At 40.6% G+C, this 24315-nt stretch overlaps 2 protein-coding genes across 2 annotated transcripts; both read left to right on the top strand.

Annotated features, from left to right (window-relative positions):
• The first annotated feature begins 5063 nt into the window (after positions 1 to 5063).
• Positions 5064 to 9718, top strand: LOC124138865. Its single transcript, XM_046505751.2, has 5 exons — positions 5064 to 5374; positions 5961 to 6028; positions 7026 to 7249; positions 8197 to 8308; positions 8830 to 9718. Exons 1-5 carry the CDS (start codon positions 5131 to 5133, stop codon positions 9190 to 9192), a joined length of 1011 nt encoding a protein of 336 aa, XP_046361707.2. The 5' UTR covers positions 5064 to 5130; the 3' UTR covers positions 9193 to 9718.
• Positions 9719 to 14526: 4808 nt separating this feature from the next.
• On the top strand, positions 14527 to 21797 carry LOC124138864. Its single transcript, XM_046505750.2, has 5 exons — positions 14527 to 14781; positions 15244 to 15308; positions 17000 to 17217; positions 19687 to 19798; positions 20911 to 21797. Exons 1-5 carry the CDS (start codon positions 14574 to 14576, stop codon positions 21250 to 21252), a joined length of 945 nt encoding a protein of 314 aa, XP_046361706.1. The 5' UTR covers positions 14527 to 14573; the 3' UTR covers positions 21253 to 21797.
• Positions 21798 to 24315: the final 2518 nt, after the last annotated feature.

Here is a 24315-nt window from a genome sequence, read left to right as displayed (position 1 = left end):
TGTCACTGGTTTTTCTGGTCCAACCATCAATTGATTGGTTTGTTTACAGACCACCGTCACATGGCAGGAGTACTTCTGAATTGCGTCAGGCAATAAATACAGTACCGACTTAATTGTGTGAATGGAGGGTGCTTCTGATAGAGCTGGATATGCTCACCCTATTCGCAAATACCTGGCGTCATCACTGATTTTCAGTGTTCCATTCATATAATTTTCACAGCTTTTTTGCCCCTTATGTCAAATGGATTCTGGTTCGGCAGGTAGTCGAGACAGATTATTTACGTTTTATATTTAAAAAATCCCATGATGTGTTTTCGGCGGATAATCAAGAAGTGATTACTCTCTTGCATTGACATTTTATGTTTTGAACAATATCATTTAAAAAAAAGGAGTATTTATTGTCAGCAATCACAAAATACTAAATCTGTATGAATGAACATGCAGGAAACATACATTACTAGTCATCCTTGACGCGAGAGATATGGAAAGACAAGACATGCGGTTCAGACACCTACGCACTTCTGGTACCGATGAATCTGCTAGAGCCCGTGACGTGTGCATTTAGAAATGGTTGGATTAAGCGCACATATTAAGGGGGGACGGGGATAGGGGGCAGTACACTTTCAACCTTCCACTTATCAAGCCTGACTGAAACACTGTCTATTGCGTTGTTAGCCTCACTCACTCACTCACTCTACATGAAGATATGCTATATATTTATATATCCATATCAATATGATGGAATCGATGCAAATGAAAATCGCAGGTCAACTAAACCACAAACACTTATTATTTAAAACTTCCGCACACCTCACAGAGAATGAAATAAACAGACTTGTGTAAAATACACACAAAAAAATTGAATTTGAAGAATTTTAGAAACCTGAGGGATCCATTTTCAGAACAATCAAACACCGGTATATTTAATAAATAGAGGTTTGGGTTATGTGCTTCTAAATAATATGATACATAAAACATTGATTAAATTCTTTTGTCACTGTTAAAACTTGTTTAGAAATGGAACAATAGTAAACTCATTTAAAACACCTGTACACTTAAAAAAGAAAAGCAAAGGAGTAAGGGGAACGACCATCCCAGAGCGACTCTCTACCCCCCGCAAATCGACCATAACCACCACAAGCCCTCCCAAAACGCCGAACATCAAATGGTTGGCACCTCGTGATCAGTGCATCTATTAACAAGAACCTGAATTTAGTGTTCAGTACGTATATCCCGACAGTACCAAAAGCAATAAACACAATTATACAGGATATATATATAGGCAGTCTGAAGTGTCATGGCGATGGTTGACGCATGTACCCCGGGGCACCACAAACAGTAAGTTGTCGTGCAGCCGTGTAACATGCAACCTGACAGTGTCAATCACTGAATCAATCAATCAGCTTATTAATCTTTTAACGTCATCAATATGTACATCACATTGAACCTCTCATCATGGAGAAACACCTCTGTCTAAATTATTAAAATCCATTGAAGACACCGATATCCCTAGTTTTACTCCTTGAAGTATATCAAGGGATAATCTGTCTCCTTTATCTGCCGAACCAGATTCCATTGGGCGTAAAATTATATAAATGGATCACTGAAGATCAGTGACAACACCAGGTGTTCGCGAAAAGTGTAAGCATGTCCTGCTCTTCCGGAAGCAACAGGCACTCACACTATTTGCAAAAAAAGTAAGTGTAAAAGAAACACAAATGTGGAAATATATTAAAATTTTGAGAACTGTCTCTCTTGTTCCCACCTTATCTGTTAACTAGGGAACACAAGTGATCCAGTCATCTAAAGCGCCGCAGTTCCTTGTGCAACTCCTCAGAGTCCATTAGGCATCCTGAAACTTCAGATCGCTGGTTCGAATCCTAGATTTGCCCGATTGTATTTTAGTTGTTCGTCAGCACCATATCCATACTTTCCTCCCATTTAAAATCAAAGAATGTATACCTTTGTTGGACTTGACTTATGTGTGCAGTTGTTGTAATGATCGGGTACCTGACAATAAGAAACATAATGTTTAGGCTGTACTCTCATTGCTTTAGACGCATCCTAAGTATAAGTGGAGCATAACAGGGATATTATATTCCCTATTTCCGCGGCTAATGACACCAATCTGTTATACGGATCGATACGAAGAGCAGGGGTAGATTTTTATTTAATAAAAATAAACAACTCTGAAGAAATATACCTTGTCTGTTTTATAAGAACTATGTACTATGAAAGCTCGTTAAATCGAACTCCATAAACTCAATACATCGTCAAAGACGCAGTAATTGCACGCTCCTGCACAATTCTTATGGGCAACTGGGTCTCGAACTACTATATGTATTGCTGCGTTCTCATGACTTCGAGTTATCGAGGTATTGGCAAAGCTCCAACCTTCATGACTTCGAGTTGCAAACTTCATTTTAAGAGACAGACAATGTCAGTCTCATTGAGGTTTTGTACATCACACTAGGTACAAACAAATTGAACTGTTCTGCGATGCAAGTATTTTCAGTTGCATTTGTTAATTAGATTGTTGTTTTACGCTGTCCACTGAATGGCGGTGGGCTGTAAATAACCGAGTCTGAACCAGACAATCCAGGGAATGACAACACGACCATCGATCCACGCAATTGGGATAGGATACAATCAACCAAGTCAGAGTCTAACGAGATCCACTTTGTCGCATCATCCACAGACCGCCTCATCTGTTTCATATTTAGATTTCTGCATAACGCTTAAGAGTGACAAAGCACTATCCCGTGACAAATCTGTATGACAAGAGGGATGACTTCAACTTTCCAATAGTCAACTTTCCCATCATGTTGAGCATTATTCCATCAGCTCTAGCCTTTGGTGTTTACATTTCACACATTTTTAGATACAATCGAATATGTCTCTTTCTACCAAGATTTCAAAGAGCGTCATAAGACTCTTGCTCATAAGTTGTTTGATCAAGGTTGAGGTTAAAATAATAAGCATGCGTTTATGAAGCAAAAAGGTGAGCGTATCCTGCCCCTCCGGTGACACCCGACACAAACACATGCAAAAGCAAGACAATTGTTCACCTGAAAAAAAACGGGGGACCATTTGGCACATGTCAAAATGGGGAATTGCTTTGCACTACACAACCCGTATTATGGACGATTCATGTTGGCATATTCATATGTATAAAAGAAGGTCCAGTACCGATACTACTTGAGAGTGGTGTGTTTATACTTATTACACATGCTTTTGAAATAAACCAGACACAATTTATACGTTGTCAAGGATCTATTCCGAAACGTCGCCTTTTCAGTAAACAAAAAGTTGTTATCGATAAATTGTGTCTACTTTGTCATCCGCCAACTTAAAAGTAATGCCTATCAAACACTTCAGCTTTTGAAACAGTTGGAATCGTACAATGGATTTTTAGTATATTATATTATATTATAGTCATAGATTTCTTTTCGTCGCTTTTCATTCATATCAGTGCTCATAATCTGATTGATGTCCCACCGCCAAGTGACTCTTCCAAAGCCCTCTGATGGATTTGACACACTTGTGTAGGGTCAAGAGAGTATGTTAACATACACCCTATGGCGTGTATTACGGGTAGATCAAACATATCCTTACCAAGTGCAATTCATCAACACTGACATCCCTTAGTCAACTTCTCACCAGCTTCCGGTCCTGTGAAAAAGGTTTTGAATATGGCCCGAAGACCCTCCAAAAATACCATTCATAAGATTAACCGCAAGTGTAAACTAGGATTATCAAGAATGTCACGATCTTTAGTTGTAACAACAGTTGTAATAAAATTAATATAGAACTAATTTGACCTGAAAAAAATGTTAGGTTGTAATAAATCGCTGGCACTGATACATAAGTATTGAGCGAAAGTCGAAAGAAATTTTTTCTAATTAAGTATTATGTTGCAAAAATAAATGCATGATTATAAGAAGAAAAAGTCAAACACTCTACTGTTATTACGTCGATGATCTCTTTCTAATATAATGGAATTCAGTTTGATTAAAGCAATTACATCTACCCTCAAAATAATAGGGGCGGTCGGGTAGCCTAGTGGTTAAAGCGTTCGCTCGTCACGCCGAAGACCCGGGTTCGATTCCCGACATGGGTACAATGTGTGAAGCCCATTTCTGGTGTCCCCCGCCGTGATATTGCTGGAATATTGCTAAAAGCGGCGTAAAACCATACTCACTAACTCACTTAAAATAATACCTAGTGTTGTAGTGTTGCTCTAAAACAATGTCTTGTTTAGATTTTGCAGCAAATCAATGGTGAATTACAATGATAGAGAATAAATCATACACTGTTTCATAATCGATGATTACTTTTTTGTGAATCCTCAGTTGATATCGGAATAGTGTATCCTTTTTGGCCATTTGTATTCCGATTAATGCCAATCTAACCCTAAATTACTGTTAGATTAAAACCCTAATATTTTTATTTGGGACAAGGGGTGGGGTGGGGGTGGGGGGTGCGCACTTACAATTTCCACATACCATGATATATGACTGCAAATGATTCACCAATTAAAAGCCATTCACATTTGTCGAAAACATCACCAAATTATATAATTATATGCTTATACACGTTTGTTCTATCAAATGTAGTATCCTGCAAAATGCGGTAGTTGGGGTGAGCGTTGCGTGGGGTGGGGGTGGCTGTAAGTTGAGGTGTTACTCTCAAACTCGCGAAATGTTAAAAACTGACGCAAACATTTTTAGTATCATTCACCTAAAATCAGACCCTCACCCCTAATTATCTACTACATATTTTGCGTTTAAGTGTGGCTTGAGGCTGTTTGTCATACCTGGAAAAAAATCAAAGGAATGCAGATTCCTGAAGCTATTATTACTGCCAATTACAGAATGGTCAAATCGGAAGTTGACCAGGACCGTGTTGAACTCTGAATGGCACATAGGATAAGGAAGTGTCAAGGATGGTGTCGGTGTATGAATCAATCACTCCACTCCTCAAGTGTGACGCTCTTCATAATCATATAAGCACATGCGACACCTATTGGCTGGGACTGCTACACTCCGCCTTTAGTTAATACCACCTTTAAAAGCAGTAACCATTTCGGAGTCGTCCATACCTTGAATCGGTCGTTTGTTTTAGTCAGACATGATCATGGCGTCCAAAAGTACCCTTGTTCTCGTCCTTGTTGGTGTGATGGGTAGGTTGATCTCTGCCCAGTGGGGTAACAACGGTTGGGGTAACTTTGGACAACAGCCTGGGTGGCCTCAACCCGGTGGTCAACCTGGCATTGGAGGTGGACTTGGAGTTGGAGGTGGACTTGGAGTTGGAGGTGGAGTTGGAGGTGGAATAGGAAGTGGTCAAGGAATCTGGGGAAACAACCGGAACACCCGTGAGTACATTTTTTTGACCATGCTATTGACCATTTACAGAAACAGAATTAGAAAGGTTATCGTTATAATCTTAATTGAGCATTTAATATCATAATGTTTTCAATTTACATCATATTCAGTGTTCCCAATTTGCCAATTAGACCACGGCGAGAATATGCAAACGTAAACGAATGAGGTGAAGCAAATCTATCAAAATGACATCTTAAAAGTGTGTAGTAGACATAGAAAGAAGTAAGAATCCTTTGTCATAAATACGCGGGTGATTGGTAGGAATGAAATTATTAGAAACTATTACATTATTTTGGTTATCATTTTTTCAATTTTCCAAGAGATTTTGTAAATTAAACATGGCTTAGTTGCTATTTCAGTATTTACAATGTTTCTACTTTTTTATGATTTTCGTTGTGTATAGATAAGAATCATTCGAAAATGATATAGATTTGCCTCTAACAAACACTAGAAAATGTATTTTTAAGCAACCATGTTTGTGTTGAATTAAATAAATCATAATCATTGCAAAGTATATTCCCGTAAATATACTTCACATCTATGTTCAATATGCTGATATGGAATATTTCTTTCCAGAACGCTATTTCACGTGTATAGGAAAAAATACAAATGGCGATGAGATGAGAGTGACCTTCACTCAAGCAGTATGTATATATTTATTGTTATTACAGAATTGGGGATTTTTTTTATAGTATAGCCAAGACTGGTATGTTTGCTTGTGCTTATTGTTTACCACACTCAGCAATATGATTGTGGCCTGTTAATTATCGAGTCTATACCAGACAAAAACAGTGAGATTATGAAAAAAGCGAAAAAAACATATTTCCCTGAGTAATGTTTTATGCCCTCTGGGTACGATGACGTGCAATCAACTAAGTGACAGAGACTGACCATCCGATTCACTGCTACCAGCATATTTAAACCCGGAATCCCCAGGGGGGTGGGCGGGGGGTGGGGGTGGTGGAATTGGGTATATTTTGTAAGAGGAAACCTGAGGTAAGATAAAGGATATACAGGAGAGGTAGAACTTTTCTGTCGCTATATATCTGTTAAGACGTCTTCACGGTTGTATATCATACACGTGTGTAGGATATTTCATGTTGCCGACACAAAGGTTGAAATCACTATACGCATGGGGTTCTTGTTGAAAATACAGAGGTTTCTAATCATTAGGCAATGACATTTACATGTCATGTTAGGAAGATAGATTGTGTGGAATAGACATACAGTAAAACCTCATTAACCAGAACAGTACATTTTATAGAGTAATTGTTCGGATTGACAAATTTCCGGAATGTAGGTGGTTCCGTCCCCTTGACGAGTCACGTCAAGATGTGAAAAGATGGTTGTTCCCCTTCTTGGCGTTCGGCATTAAGGTGCGACATGTTGTTGTTGGGCGTGCCATTCACACACACACCCTCCTCCACCCCCCCACCCTCCACCCCCACCCACCCCCTACACCACCACCACCCCCACCCCCACCCCCACCCCACCCCCACACCCCTCCAAAGCCGGGATAAGGTTGGATCAGCTCCGTGGCCCTGCACAGTGTTACTGAATTACGGCATACAGTTTTCCCTACAGTTCGTTTCATTTAACATATGGATATAGGTGATTTAATGCATAAATTTATCATTGCAGGATCAGCAAGAGAGATGGCAAATCAACCGTTGGTTCAACCCACAACGCATTCAGATGGATGCTGTGGTCCGCGTGTCTGGTCAGTCTCAGACCGCTGGACAGTTCCAGTTGGTGGTCACCCGCTACGGTCGTGTGGAGGATGGTTGTTCAAGCCAAGCTCTGGGCAGAATCGTGGATAACTTCCAAGGAATGAACTTCTTCCAGCCAAGAGAGTCTAATTCCCAGTAAGTCCTTATAGATTTCCCCATTCCCATCATTTGTTTGCTAAGAAATAATTCACAAAAACACAGATCACCCAGTTCATCGGCATGAAGTAGGTGAAGGTGAGGTGAAATTTGGTTTAACTTCGCGTTCAAGATTATTGTACTTACATAGCGATGTGCATGCTAGTGTGTGTGTGTGTGTGTGTGTGTGTGTGTGTGTGTGTGTGTGTGTGTGTGTGTGTGTGTGTGTGTGTGTATGATGCCGATTTATAGTGCTATACCACTGAGATACCATGCCGCAGTTTAACATAAATACCCCACTCAGACACAGGATACTGACTCCGAGCAAACCAGTCCTTAATGACGGGCGATAGGCAGGTTAAGGAACGCTCTCGGGGCAGACGCTCTACCACTAGACCACGGATGCTTTTGCCAAGTCTTCTAGGATGCCGGAAATCGCTGTGCAGAGTTACGTCCCGTAGGCGTGCCAGAAGCCAGAAGCCTGTGAATCCCCGTCTGAGACTTGCATCACTTTTCGCTATCCTCCCACATTAAAATGAAACACCGTGCTATAACTGAAATACTGTTCAAAGCGGCGTTAAACCCAAGTCAATTTACTGTCAAGCAGGCACGCCGTGGGGATTCTGGAGCAGATTATTATTTACGAGTAAGCCTGCTCTTGAGGACATTGATGGTTTCAATGTCAAACAGATTCTAAATAACAGTGGACATTGTATGAATAGATGACTGAAAATCAGTGATGACACCAGGTTTTCGTGAAAAGGGTAAGCTTCTGATGTAAAAGTACGGTTGAATCATCCCGTAAAAGTAACCTTAAATATTACATCCTTTAACCGAAATCACATATTTGTTGATTCTATACATATCATGCTCAATTATCAGTGTTGATTAGATGGTGGATTTGTGACATTTGATTATTTCATGCATTTTACCAATTCATCTTACAGAACTGGAGTGCTTGGATCGCCTTTCGTGCTCAGACCCAACCAAGGTCATACCTCAAGCGGAATCGTGCGTGGCTTTGAGGCACTGGAAGAACTGAATGGACGTGGTCTTGCTGTAGGTTTTATTTACGACCCATTCTGTCAGTATGAGTGAGTGAGTGAGTGAGTTTAACGCCGCTTTGAGTGAGTATGGTTTTACGCCGCTTTTAGCAATATTCGAGCAATATCACGGCACATGTCCTCACACGAGAAATGGGCTTCACACATTGTATCCATGTCGGGAATCGAACCCGGGTCTTCGGCTTGACGAGCGAGCGCTTTAACCACTAGGCTACCCGACCGCCCCGACGCCGCTTTGAACAATATTCCAGCTATATCACGGCGTGTATTTGTGTTGCAAAGCATAAGTCGCAATCCACCTCATCTGTCTGTACAGGATCTTATTAATAGTGTTGACCTTTATTCGCGCAATCAAACTGTATTTAATGAGATATATAATTGTTTTTATTGTTATTGTTATTATTTCTCCGTGAAACACTGAACCCAAAATCCAGAACCTAGTTAACACATGTTTCAGCGATCCACACACTAGTATATTGTGAATAACCAGTAGCAATCGTCTATTCATGATTTCAGCTCTGCTTGTCGATGAACATCAGAAACGGAATGTGCCAAGATATCATCCCCCTGTGCGGCAAGATTGGACGCGACTCCGCCAGCGCCACCTCCCCCATCGCCAGCCCCTTCAACCAATTCGGTCAGAGTCAGATGGGAGGCATGGGCCAGATGGGAGGCATGGGCCAGATGGGAGGCATGGGCCAGATGGGAGGCATGGGACAACTTGGTGGAGTCTCTGGAGTCGCCGGCATGCCTATGGGACAACCCATGACTGGTCTTAACCAGGGCGGCGCCCTACCAGGACAGCAGACTGGAGGTCTCCCTGGGTCTCCGCCTGCCGGTGCTGGACTTATGTTTGGTAACACCGCAGGAAAGAAATAAACCTTATCAAGCAAACAGCTTGCCCATGTTCAGTTCCGAAGAGCAATTTTATATGCCACATGTTCGATGTTGCAATCAAGGGTCGATTCTTCTTAATTTCCATCACATATATTTGCACAGTTGAAAACCAAAAAACAGAATATGTATTGGAAAAAATAAAAACCAGGAATCCTGAACTTCTGGTGACTTTTTGTGTTGTTTTTCATGTAGGAAATATGTTTGGCACGTTTAGATACAATATTTAAATTGCACTCCAAAATGTTTTTGGCCATGTTATCTTAACAAAAGTTTAAAAAGTGTTTTTGTAAATATATACATAAGACAAAGCACGGAATCTTCATTATGATAATATGATAATAATACTTTATGGTTCCTCATTATGCCATAATATGACATGTATCAGGAATGATTTGTGGTGATAGTTTGGTTGACAGTGTTACAGAATGCACATTATTTAACTTATAATTTCCTTTTTCGTTTGTGATTCGTTTGTTATAAAAAAAATAAAAAGTTTAATTAAAAGACACGGTTTTTTTGTGTGTTGCTTATACAACGGCAATTTAATGGTTTATATAAACCATATATCTAAATTAAACCAAGACCATTGCACTATTTCTAACGTGTACCGTGATATTAAGTGCCTACCTCTGGAACAAAGTAAAGCCGGACCATGACTACTGCTGTATACAAGATATGCCTGCTGTTGGTCTACCGGAAATGTTAAAGTTACCGAAAACTTTGAAATGGTGTGATGAAACGTATTGGACATGTTCATATGACTATTAAGTAGTCTCAGTCGTGTCTATCGCAAATTTTGGCTTATGGCATAGATACAAACCTTTGAGCAACAAAAGCGAAAACGGACGGATCTTTTCGAATTTCGATACACCTATGAGCGAGTCCGTCAATTGAGGATCTTACCGACATCTCCAAAGAACATACGTTTGGGTCATAGAAAAGGACTTCCAGAAAAGCTTAATAATCAGCGTTTTTGAGGCGCATTTGAGCCTTAACTCTACATTTGGTGTTTTTGAAAGTAAACTATTTCAAAAGAACAAGGCATATTTGTCATTCATAAGAACACCTGAAAACTTTCATCACTACTCCTATTTCTTATTTTATGCAAATCGTATGGCCAAAATAAGTCCTTATTATTCCTTGTCCATTGCAATTTGCGAATGTAAACGTACATAGTGAAACTAAATAGTCCCGATCCGATTAATCCTGCAGCCTGTAAATTATCGAGGTGAGGTGAGGTGAAATGGGGTTTAACGTCGCGTCCAAGATTATTGCACTTATATAGCGACGTGCATGCACGTGTGTGTGTGTGTGTTTGGCTGCTTGTACTAGTCCGGACTGATGCCGATTTATAGCGCTAGCTCAATGAGATACCATGTATACCCCTCTCAGACACAGTATACTGACTCCGAGCCGACCAGTCCTTGTTTTAGCCCCTTAATGCCGAGCGCCAGACAGGGTTACAACAAGTACCATCTTTTAACGTCTTTTGGTATGACGCGGCCGGGGATCGAACTCCTGACCTTCCGCTCCCCGGGCGGACGCTCTACCACTAGACCACGGAGTGAAACCTGTTGCGTTGATTAATGCAAATCTCGCTGACAAAACGTGCGTCAAACCAATAAGCTCGTGTAAATAATAAGAGTTGCATTACACTAATGTGAATATCTCGCATACATGTACGCATGGCATATAAATAAATCTCGAAACATTTGATTTGGACGTGAGAGTAATGCTTGTGGAGTTCATGATAACAATTACCCTAATGTGAAAATAGAACATTCTTCTTGCAACGGCTGAAGAGGCAAGTGTGATTTTCATATGAACAAGATTGGCATCCAAAGTTCAATATCATATAAATATTCTTTGAATAAGCAATATTTTGGCCTGGAAATATATATTACTGTGTTACCATGTAAGAAATTTAGACATGCCTTTGCCAGATTCCGGTGTAGTTCCCATCATATTTGGATCAAATCTGGTAGACACAAAATGAAACCGAGCGTGGAACGGGTTTGCAGTTTATGTAACTTATAATTATGTTAACGATGAGTACCACTTTATTTGATAAGCAAATGTTACCCGAATTTGAGGGCCGAATGTATAACAAGACAATATTACGAATTTCCAAAAACATTTTAATGTCATCTGCCCATCAAACATCTGTACAACATATATTAATGTTCACTGTCAAAGCTATGTATCTCAGGCAATCTTTGCTAAATAAAAAAATATGACCGTGACGTCACGTTCCTGTATTTGCACAAAGGGTAGACCTCTAACGACGTCATCCCGATTGCGTACGCCATTGAAATGACTGTAAACATGATGACTTGTGTTCTCCCATGAGTTGTGAGGTGAGCATGAGGTGAGGTGAGGTGAGGTGAAATGGGGTTTAACGTCGCGTCCAAGATTATTGCACTTATATAGCGACGTGCATGCACGTGTGTGTGTGTGGCTGCTTGTACTAGTCCGGACTGATGCCGATTTATAGTGCTAGCTCACTGAGATACCATGCCGCAGTTTTAACATGAATACCCCACTCAGACACAGTATACTGACTCCGAGCCGACCAGTCCTTGTTTTAGCCCCTTAATGCCGAGCGCCAGACAGGGTAACAACAAGTACCATCTTTTAACGTCTTTTGGTATGACGCGGTCGGGGATCGAACCCCGGACCTTCCGCTCTCCGGGCGGACGCTCTACCACTAGACCACGGAGGCGTTCTAACTGAGCATGACAAAGGTTCAGCAGGATTCAACGTCAAGTGTCAAAACTCTACCGAAACAGATACCATTGGCTGGAAAAGGCAAACTGTTGGTGAAAATTATACGAATGGATCACTGAAATTCAGTGATGATACCAGGTTAACAGTCAAAGCAGTAGAAACACCTAACGTCTCCTCCGAAGAAGAAGGATGGCTTCGGTTTTCTGATATTCCAAAGAATCCTACTGGACGACTACCTCCCGAGAGCTCTGACCATCAACCGCCATTACTTCCACCTGGTCAATACATCTGTGCACAAACTGCCGTGTTGAACTGAATGAACAGGCTTGGAATGCAGCCGTCACATTTCCACCCCTTTACCAAGCTTACAAAAACTGTCAGGCAAGCATTATGCAAATGATGATGACGTCAATATCTGCTGTGGACCACAGGGAGGAATCCTTCTCCGCCACTGGGATCGAGGCCCTCAAACATTATGAGCACCAGTGTGTTGACCACAGAAGGGATTATGTTACGAAATAATTAGCAAATAATTTCAGCAACCCAGTCCGTTATAGTTATATAACCCGAAATGTTCCGCCACCACGATTGACCTTACTGGTCAATCAGAAGTATCCGCGACTGCACTTCTGAACAACAATTACATGTAAAAGAGGAAGCACAAATACGTTGACACTTACTTTTTATTATATCTGCCAATCAATCTTAATACAGATATGTATGGTAGGATATAGGGCTGGGACGAGTCCAAATTTACTACTCGGGTACCCACCCCCCTATTACCCGACCCTACCCGGGTACCCGCTGTAGGTCTAAGGAGATGTCTCAAAATGTCCGATTGGGAACATTTTTAGAATAGCCCTGGCAAAATGTATTCAGATACATGTATTAAACAATCTGGCCTTTCATTCACTGCAGTTGAATTACGTTATATCTTTATTCAACCATATGAAAAATCTGAAGGAATGGGTGCATAGTCAGAAAGAAAGTGACTTGTAGTGTAACCATATAATTCTAGATAATATTTGTCATTAAACAATATGTACCCACGGGTCCGGGTAGTCCTGTGGGTAGCTGGGTCCTACTCAGTACCCACGCGACCCGGGTACCCGATATACCCGTCCCAGCCCTAAATATTAGGATAGTGAGTGAGTGAGTGAGTGAGTGAGTGTTTTTTACGCCGCTTTTAGCAATATTCCAGCGATATCACGGCGGGGGACACCAGAAATGGCCTTCACACATTGTACCCGTGTCGGGAATCGAACCCGGGTTTTCGGCGTGATGAGCGAACGCTTTAACCACTAGGCTACCCGACCGCCCTATTAGGATAGCCTCTTTATGTAGAAGTGTGTGTCTAGATAGGGATGCCACGACAATCGGTTCTTCTGTGTTACACGATATACAACTTACACACCCAAATACGAAAATGATTTCAAAGAAGAGGCGGTTAAGCAAATGACGTTAGTCAAGAATTGTCAATCTGGTGAATGATGATTTCCACCGTGTATTTCGCCTCATTAGTCAAACTGACCAGCTGTGTATGACGCCGAGGGGTTTCGCCTACAGATTATTGATATCACGTATGTCAAAATGTTTCGCCAAAATAAGTGATGAAAAGCTTATACAAACTAAAGCAATATACACATAGTACAATTTAAATGATGACGTGGAAACTGTCATATCCACACGCCCACAACTCTCGCGATTGTTTACATGATACAACGTGATGAAATTTCCGGTTTCACATCAAATTAAGCGATCTCAAATATATGATTTTATACCTCTAAATAAAGACATAAATACACTTATATCCTAAATAACAACAAGTATTCTTTACCGACATTATCACTGTATGCTCGTCTTGCATGATGTAAGGTAAATAATTAATTAAAGAACAATATAATTAATATGTTAACATGTTGTATCATTTTGTTTAAGCAGTGTAATGAAGGGGATAATTTGTGTCTGAAATTAACATTTATCAAATCAGTTGAAGTCATGTATTAAATAACACAATGCGAAGTAAAGATTAACAAAAGTACTGAGTTTATAAATCTGTCTGAACGTTAAGAACGCCGATTCCACGAAAGGACGTATCAAAATTCGATTAAAACGTAACACTTCATGCAGCAAGGTCCTTTTTTAAACAAAATAAATCCACAGTTAATCCTGTCCAAATTGTACAATAAATAATATCTATTAAGTAACCCAATCTAAAAAGCTAGGAGAACAAATTCATAAATCTAAAATCTTAATGACAATGTCCATTAGCATCTTCCCTTAAAACAGAAAATCCGTGACTGTATAACAAACCAATATTACAAATTAATATAGCTTAAGCCCTGTTATGGTATAAATCGATTTAAAGAAACCAAAACGAACGTGGATATTTTGGGGCAAAGTGACAATTAATTAAATATAAAGTATCGCCTGAGGTGCTCGTGAGTTAAAACGCAAGGAGAGTGCACATGGATTAAGGGTATCTGCATTAATCAACGGCAATGCCTGCGATAAAATGTACGACAGCTTCATTGGCTACAGATACTAAACCTATCCTTTATGTCCCACGACCTTTATAAGCAGGACACGTCAAAGAAGTCGTTCACACCCTGTGTCGACCTGTACGAGTTTACATCATGGCTCCTCATGGTATCGCAGTTCTCTCTTTGATAGGGATAGTGCAAATTGTTATTGGCCAGCAACCTATGTTTGGGTGGCAGGGAAACCAGAACCCTGTCGCACCGCTAATAAGAGGGCTGGACGTTCCCCCCTTCCAAAGATTGGGGTTCGGTAGGGATTCTTTCTTTGGAGATAGAAATGGTTTCGGAAATCAGGAAGAGATAAGTGAGTATTTTTCATTTGTGTGTTCTTTATTTCGTAGTTTGAAGTGTCCTTACATATCTATTTTGATAGTCTTGTCAGGTGTAACAATCATTATTTCATTGAGAACAAGGTGTAAAAATAAATCTTTAAAAATGCATTTTCATCAGTCGATGGCAGTGGTTATTATTGTTGATGAAAAACCAATAACGAAATACTATGAGAACAAAATTTTAAATTAAAAAGGGCCTATTTGTACAAAACATCACCATCTGCTTTGTGTTCGTATTTTATTCATATGTACAATCTTCAAAATATGTAGAATCATACACCCATATGAATATGAATATTTCCATCATATCACAGCGGGTACAGCAGCAATGGTATTTACAAACTGTACCTAGATTGTCGTCTAAAAAAATAAAAAACTTGTTCTCGGCTTGCAACTTCAGAATAAATGCAACTGTATTTTATATTCTTCTGTAGCTGTGTACACGTGCATAGGACGGAATACCAATGGGGATGAATTGAGAGTGACATTCCGTGATGGGGTAAGGACTGTGATGTACACCTATTTCTTTCTCAAACTAGTTTGTCGTTAGCATGACTTAATAATATGTCTAAATGCTTGTTTACACTGTTAATTAGTGTAAATATTCATGTATGTAATTTTCTAGGTGTTTCTCAATCACATGTGACATGGCAGAAGTGACTTCAAGAAGCCAATTGTGCCACCGGCTTGTTAGTCATATGCCTCGAGTGGACGGAGTCGCGTTTCAAACTTGCACCTGTTGATCTATTGGCAAGGATAGGCGAAAATACTCAGTGACTTCCATCATGCAATGTTCATTTTACCATAACACAAAGGCCATCTGACAACTAACATGCCAAAACACATGCCCGTATATGTTGCAAAGTTTTTAGATGATTCGTTAGTAAATTTCGAAACTTTCGGAATCGCGGAAATGTTAGACAGTGGAATTTTCAAGTTCGTTGTGTACAAATTGAAATATATATATGTTGTTTACGACTGGTGTCATGTCCTGTGCATTTGTGATAAGTATTCAATTATAAGAACACATTATTAACATCCTGTTACAACTGTTAGTACCGACTCAGTGGTGAATATGTAAAACTGCTAAAAATACTGATGTCATAAGATCTGTTGCTGTGTTCCTCAAGCATGCGTTCAATATAAGATCCCATTCTCAACATTTTTTACGTTAACTTGTACTAAAGGCCACAGGGCCTCGTCTTGACATATGTAGAGGTGTATGTTAATGTAGAGGTATGTAAATGGACCATCACCTTTCATTTTTATCATTAGGTCATTGTTCTTCAAAAGCAAAGTCACATGTGCTCATTTGGGGTTAACGTATGTCATCCAGAAATCATCACAGTATACCAATCGCAAACTCTGCATGTTTCAAGTTCGAGAATTATTCAGTGCCGTTAACTTATCTCACCGAAACTGGTACCAAGCCCTGTTGGGTATATGAATAAAGAACAGAACACGCCACGCCACGCCACGCCACGCCACGCCACGCCACGCCACGACCAGCTACCCCACGACACAACACGACACGACTGCCCCACGACAGGACACGACACGAGACGACTACCCCACGACAAGACACGACACGACACCACTGCCCCACGACTGACAAGACACAATACATTCCAAGCCATCTACTCTCAATGTCTCCTGCTCAACATATTTCAGACCGCCTCCGTGGTCTAGTGGTAGAGCGTCCGCCCGGAGAGCGGAAGCTCCAGGGTTCGATCCCGGGCCGCGTCATACAAAAAGACGTTAAAAGATTGTACTTGTTGTTATCCTGTCTGGCGCTCGGCATTAAGGGGCTAAAACAAGGACTGGTCGGCTCGGAGTCAGTATACTGTGTCTGAGTGGGGTATTCATGTTAAACTGCGGCATGGTATCTCAGTGAGCTAGCGCTATAAATCGGCATCAGTCCGGACTAGTACAAGCAGCCACACACACACATACACGTGCATGCACGTCGCTATATAAGTGCAATAATCTTGGACGCGACGTTAAACCCAATTTCACCTCACCTCACCTCACATATTTCACATCACAACCAATCACAAACTATGAATGTGTCAAACTTCCAAAAAATATGAAATATATTTTCCGCTAAAATGCAAGGCCATTATTCTTTCTCTTGAGCATGATAACCTAGACAGCTAGACATATGAAATAACATATGTCCGTCTCATACAGGCAAGACAGAACAGATGGGGTGGGGGATGGTTTGACCGTCAACGCGTCCAGATGGAGGCCCGAGTGAGCGTTTCCGGTCAGTCACAGACCAGAGGGCAATTCCAACTGATTGCAACCGAATACGGACGTGTAGAGGACGGCTGTGTAAGCCAGGCACTCGGAAACATCATCGACAACGCTCAGAACGTTTGGTTCGCACGCAGAAGACCGAACTCAGAGTAAGTGAGAGAATGAGTGGGAGAGTCAGTAGTTGGGTCAGTGATTGAGTAGGTGAGTGAGAGAGTCAGTGGTTGAGTGAGTGATTTGAGTCAGTAGGTGAGTCAGTCAGTCACCCACAGTGGTTGAGTGAATCAGTCAGTCAGTCAGTGGTTGAGTGAATCAGTCAGCAGTTGAGCAAGTAGTTGGGCCAGTGGTTGAGTGAGTCAGTGGTTGAGTGAGTCAGTCAGTGGTTGAGTGAATCAGTCAGCAGTTGAGCAAGTAGTTGGGCCAGTGGTTGAGAAGGTGAGTGAGTAAGTCAGTGGTTGAGTGAGTCAGTCAGTGAGTCAGTGGTTGAGTGAATAGGTCAGTGGTTGAGCCAGTAGTTGGGTCAGTAGTTGACTTGGTGAGTACGTAAGTCAGTGGTTGAGTGAGTCAGTCGGTGAGTCAGTGGTTGAGTGGAATCAGTTAGTGGTTGAGCAAGTAGTTGGGTCAGAGGTTGAGTAGGTGAGTCAGTAAGTGGTTGAGTGAGTGATTAAGTCAGTAGTTGGGTCAGATTTTGAGTCTTTGACTCAGTCAGTTGGTGAGTCAGTCAGTGAGTCTGTGGTCAGTGGTTGAGTCAGCCAGTGGTTCAGCCAGTAGCAGGATGGGTGAGTGAGTATGTCAGTCAGTCAGTCAGTGGGTGAGTCAGTAGTTGAGAGAGTTGGTAGTGAGTGGCGAGTCAGTTGTTGGGTGAGTGGGTGAGTGAGTGGGTAAGTGATTAGCCCCTATATATGAAGTTGTCTCTCCAACCTTGTTTTGACTTCTTCTAGATATTCCTTACATTTTTTATTAACACAGATTAGTGGTAGTAGCACTAAGATCGCTTTGTGGAGGCGGGCCATGGATGTAATTTATCATGAGCCTAACCTTTAACGCTCTGTTTGGTTTGTGTACTACTATTTCGTATTTAGAATGTAAAATGCAAAATATTGTATCAAGAATCTCATAAACTCATACGTCGTGCTGTATGTATTATATACTACCCAATATTCAATACTCAGTGTATGACCACTTGGGATATTTATGGAGGCTGAGGGGGGCACGGATTGCCCAGTCGTCTAAGGTGCCGCGATTCGCTGTGCAGAGTTGCGTCCCTTGGGTACGCCAGAAACCTATGATTGTGGGTTCGAATCCCGGTTCGCCCCGATTATGTTTCTAGGTTTGTCAGCACCATACCCGCGCTCTTGGGTTTCACCGAAGTGGTAAACGTCTGATACCTGCATCACTTCGGACTTTCCTCCCACATTTACCTGACACGTCGTCATATCACTGGAATACTGTTAAAAGCGTTAAACCCAACTCACTCACTCACCCGGTGATGTATAATGTGCGTGTAATTACAAAATGTAAAATACCAGCCAATATGATAGTAAAATGTAATCTATCATAACAAGAGCAATGTACGCATAGATACCAGGAAAAAGTTATGAAACCCTTTTTTATGAATACAATCCAATCCGGCGAAACAAACAACATTCAATAAAGAAATTGTGTTAAATTGGACCAATAATTTTCGGGATCAGTAATGGACAAAATGAAGTTAATGTCCCAAATGCACTCCGTTAATTTGTCAACAAGTAAAACCTGACGAATACGGACATGTACAGGCGAATCTCGTTGTAGCGAATCCCAGTTGGTTCGAACACACAGTCCGGTCCCGGTAAAAATATCACTATTTGAACCCGGGTGTGTCGAACTGGATGTGTCTAATTCCCTGCTGTCTCGAACTATGTCCATCATCCCATGAGCAAAGTATTACTCTGAAAAGTCGAACTCAATTTTGTGAAATTGCTTAACAGCTTAGCACAGATTATAATCCATTTCGACCCTCCACATACATTTTGTTATGGGATACCATGTGATCTAAGAATAAATTTGCAATTAACTCAAAAAGAAAGCTTTACCAGTAGGATCATCAGTGTTAGCTTTTAAAATTGACCCAACTCGTTGTTCTTAATATATAATTTCTCAAGCTTGGAATACTTGGAGAACCATTATCACTGTTTCCTAAACTCGTTCTTCTTATATATAATTTCCCAGGATTGGAATACTTGGAGAACCATTATTACTGACTCCTAAACTCGTTCTTCTTATATATAATTTCCCAGGATTGGAATACTTGGAGAACCATTATTACTGACTCCTAAACTCGTTCTTCTTATATATATTTTCCCAGGATTGGAATACTTGGAGAACCATTATCACTGACTGCTAAACTCGTTCTTCTTATATATATTTTCCCAGGATTGGAATACTTGGAGAACCATTATCACTGACTGCTAAACTCGTTCTTCTTATATATATTTTCCCAGGATTGGAATACTTGGAGAACCATTATTACTGACTCCTAAACTCGTTCTTCTTATATATATTCTTCCCAGGATTGGAATACTTGGAGAACCATTATTACTGACTCCTAAACTCATTCTTCTTATAAATATTTTTCCCAGGATTGGAATACTTGGAGAACCATTCACACTGGCTCCTAACCAGGGACACACATCCACCACTAACATCGAGGGATTCGCCAATGCAGCGGCTCTTAATGGGCACGGACTAGCAGTAAGTTTGATGATTCTAAATGAGATAAATTTAAGGACACAACTTAGTGAATAACCTGTGACTTTGTTTTCTCTTTTTTTAAATATACTTAAAATGCATACAAGAGAGAACTACAACCAAACTAAACTGGTACAATGTTATATCTCTGACAGATGAGCATGTTCGTATGACTATATATACACCTTGTGATGTTTGCTGGTTTGTTGTAAATGTATGCATTAAGGAAAAACACATTTGCTATGGAAGACGCCATCATCATTTCGTGATGGAATATGTTTTAGGATTTTCCCCTTCTATTCTCCCATAGTGGGGAATATACCTCTTCCTTCCATTATTTTGAAGGCAGGTATTAAATTAAGTATATATAGTATCTGTTCACGATAAGGATGACAACAATTCCAAAGATCAGTGATTGTGGTCTGTTTGGCATATCATGTTGGTGGCCTTGTCATTAGTTTATCTCATCTTTCCATCGTGGTCAAGTGGGCCGTAGTCAAGGTGCTGTGCAGAGTGTCTCCATTTATGCCAAGTGACTTGCGTCACTTTCTTTCCTCTCACGACAAGCTCCCACGTGGTGATATAACACACATAATAGTGTTCAACACTGCGATGAACCCAACTCGCTCATGACCAGTGTCACTTGCTTATTGGAATATGAGTTACTGACTGTGGTGACCACCTCAGTGGTGTAGTGGATAGAGCGTTTGCCGCGAGAGCGGAAGGCATGTGGTTCGATCCCCGGCTGCGTTATACCAAAAGACGTTTAAAGATGGTACTTATCGCTCGGCATTAAGGGAATAGCACCAGGATAGTCCGGCTTGGAGTCAGTATAATGTGTCTGCGTGGGGTGTCCATGTTACATCCAACTGTGGCATGATATCTCAGTGGGCCAGCACACACACATGCACGTCGTTATATAAGTGCAATAACCTTGAACACGACGTTAAATCCCACTTCTCCTCACCTACTGTGTGTGGTGACAACTTTTTCTTTTTTTCCTGCTCACGATTACTGTGCCAGAGTTCTGCTAAAGTAACTTGGGCGTTTTTCCTACCACATGTAACTCTATGCCTAACACTGGCGTCATAGTAACCCTTTGTCTTGACTTTCAGCTGTGTGCAACCAGAGGTTTAAGCGCTGGATCGTGTATCAGTATCATACCACTGTGCTGCAAGATCGGCCGTGATGCCAAAAGGGCCACAGAGCTGATCCAACCTAATCCTGGCTTTGGAGGGGGTTTGAATGGCAACAACTTATTTGCAAGTTCTGCTGCTATGCCAGGTGCTATGCCAGGTAGTATGCCAGGTGCTATGCCAGGTGCTATGCCAGGTAGTATGCAAGGTGCTATGCCAGGTGCTATGCCAGGATCAACCGGCACTGGAGGACTTCCAGGAACTACTGGTACCACTGGAGCTGGTGCTCCTCAGTTCCAGGCATTATTTGGGGGCGCATAAAATGGAACAAGAATACATGGGACACATAAATACTTAAAACAGTTTGAGTATTGCAATCCCGTCAACTACAATGTTCAGGATAACCATTTCGACCTTCAGAATCAACATTGTAGGAGAAATTCGTGAATGTGGGTATTTTCTGATTAAATATAATGATCATCTTTCTTAACAATAAAACGGTTGGTGAATATTTTATTGAATTTTTAAATTAAAATCAACCACATACAGTTGAATCTCGTTAATCTGTTACCTGATAAACGAATCGTAGGTATCGTACAATGTCCCTTTGAATATATACAAAGGTTGACTGTCTGTGTTTTCTGGGATACCATAATGGTACACCAGGACCTTTTCAGGACATAGCCATCGATTTTAAGAAAGATGAATATGTATAGGAATAAGTCCACTGGAATAAAGTGTCACTGTACCTCTATTCCAGTTAGATGTCTTCGGCGTTTACAGAATGTTTTACTGTAAAAACATCTAGATGTTTCAGATTCATTAACATGGAACTTGGAAAATTAAAATAACATTTCTGAAAAAAATAAGATTTGTGTTTTCATTCTTTAGTTTAAATATAAGGCAAATGGATAGAAGCTTACATGGTCGTCTCTTATATTCACACGTTACACTGTGTACTTATAATATGATGGAAAACGGAGTAATGAGGGAAGAGAGCATATACAAATAAAGCATGTTCCTTCTTTCTTTGAACTTCCTTTCAAAGTAATAACACTACATATTCTGTGTGAAATGGCTGGAGTTAAACTTCAAATTATTCGAAGTGCCACATGTAATCGGGCGAATTTTTTATTCGAACCCACGATTAACGGACACTAGAAGCTATGGGACGTCAAACTGTCACGCAACAGTGATGCGATTTTGACCATTGGGTCATTAACAAAAGAAGCACTGCCATCTCATTTGGATTTCGAGGAAGAATAGATTTCTCAGCATTCCTGTACAGCCGATAGAATGCGGATCGGATGAACAAATTGTACGATACATAATGGTTGATTGTGTTCCTGTAACATGACATCCACTGTCTTGGATCGCTGTTTATGCCATCAACCACCGGTTGTAGCATCTAGACTGGGTCGCAGGTTGCCGCGATGATATAGCTGAAATAATGTTGCGGCGTTCAACAACATGCACTCACTCATTCATACCATTGTCATATGTCCAAGTGATGTGTAATTTTCATATCGTAGAAAAAAACTCCAAACCAAAGAAAACGTTTTGAAATACAATGCCCTTACAGTCGAAGTCCTTCTAGAGATTACAATGTATCGAATTATCTGTTGTGCGAGAGAAGCGGAGCGCCTATGTAAGATATTGCCGGTCAAGATTATTTTCTTAAATGGTGCACCGTGTTAACAGAATTCGAGTTTACGAGTAGTTGAGTATGTGTTTTCTCTGCTTTTGGCAATATTCCAGCAATATCACGGTGGGGGACGCCAGAAATGGGCTTCACACATAGTACCCATGTCGGAAATTGAACCCGGGTCTTCGGCGTGACGAACGAACGCGTTAACCACTCGGCAAGCCTACCGCCCCTCGAGTTTAAGAGGTTACATTGAGTGAATAAGAATCTTCCACAGAAAAACGTTTGTACATTTAGAAAACATTATGACGATAGACGAATGGACAGAAATATTGTCAAGATGTTTATTATCCACATTATAATGTTTTAAACAAATTATAAATTATATGTATGTCATACAAATGTGTGTTTCACTTTTACACCGAAGTGGTAACCATATATTTACATATATACGCTGAATAACCTATAATTATGCTTTTTTAATTTATTTCAAAAACGCCAGATGGTGTTTCAAAAAATCATATTTTGATTAATAATTTAACTATTTTTTACTTTATGGAGAAAGATAAAATATAAAATAAAATTTGAGTCATTTACACCTGATCGATCAAGGCGACGCTAGTCCGCTGTGCCTTGGGGAAGTGTGACGTTAAGTCGGTGCAAACGCCCAGCTTCGCTGATCTATAATCCATCAATAGTATGTCATCAGGATGTGGGAAGGAAAATATATCACGATCACAACGCTGGTGATCAAATCACCGTCCGGTCATTCGCTAGGGGTTTGTACTTTTGTAAAAAGTTCTGACGTAGGTAATTGCTTCAGGCTTTTCGAACGTTCATCAATATGGAATAGATACATAGAAAAATTCGTCTTTGGTTAAAATACGTCACGGGTAGATCAGGTGTGTGATGGTAATTCAGACAAAAATATTCAAAATAATGACAGCGTTATTGAGGCGGTTGAGTAGCCTTGTGCTTAAACCATTGGTTTCGATACCAGGGTTCGATTCTCCACATAATTCTTGAAGCCCAATTCTGTTGTACTGCTGCCGCGATATGGCTGAAATATTGCTACAAGCGGCCAGCCCGACAAACTCACACACTGAGAGCACTATCGAAGGTCAACGGGATCAAAGGAAGTCATCGAGCGATATGAAAAAGGTTGGAAGACCCAAAGAAGCACGTGGCCTATGTACATCACAGTGGAATTCCTGCATGACACCAGTGTTATAGCTACTTGTTTTGACGTATGTTTGGGACTAAGCAGCGCTTGGAATGAGCTCTCGCTCGCTACCTTTAAGTGGTCACGTGAGTGCAATAAGGTCACATGAGTGCAATAAGGTCACATGAGTGGCCACATGAGTGCAATAAGGTCACATGAGTGGCCACATGAGTGCAATAAGGCCCAGTTTTGTTCTCTTTATAATATCGCTTACATATAGCGTAAAACCCAGCGCATTTTCTAATTCAAAAACATTTGTAGATTTCTCAACTCATATTTTGCGAACTTTATATAAAAGTCATCCCAATTTGCTTTAAAGACATTGATTTGGATTACATAGATCGAATTTATAAAGTGAGACTAAAGTGAAAACTATTTGCTTGTAGTCAAGGGCGTCGTTGTTCAAAGCGAAATTAGCGCTAAGGTGATCGTAACTCCCATGAATGAATGAATGAATGAATGAATGAATGAATGAATGAATGAATGAATGAATGAATGAATGAATGAATGAATGAAT

The sequence above is a fragment of the Haliotis rufescens genome, unplaced genomic scaffold (genome assembly GCF_023055435.1).
Source record: "Haliotis rufescens isolate VD_foot unplaced genomic scaffold, xgHalRufe1.0.p SCAF_2, whole genome shotgun sequence".
Classification (NCBI taxonomy): domain Eukaryota; kingdom Metazoa; phylum Mollusca; class Gastropoda; order Lepetellida; family Haliotidae; genus Haliotis; species Haliotis rufescens.
Note: the sequence above shows the minus strand (reverse complement) of the source record. Positions and strands in the feature narration are given on the sequence as shown.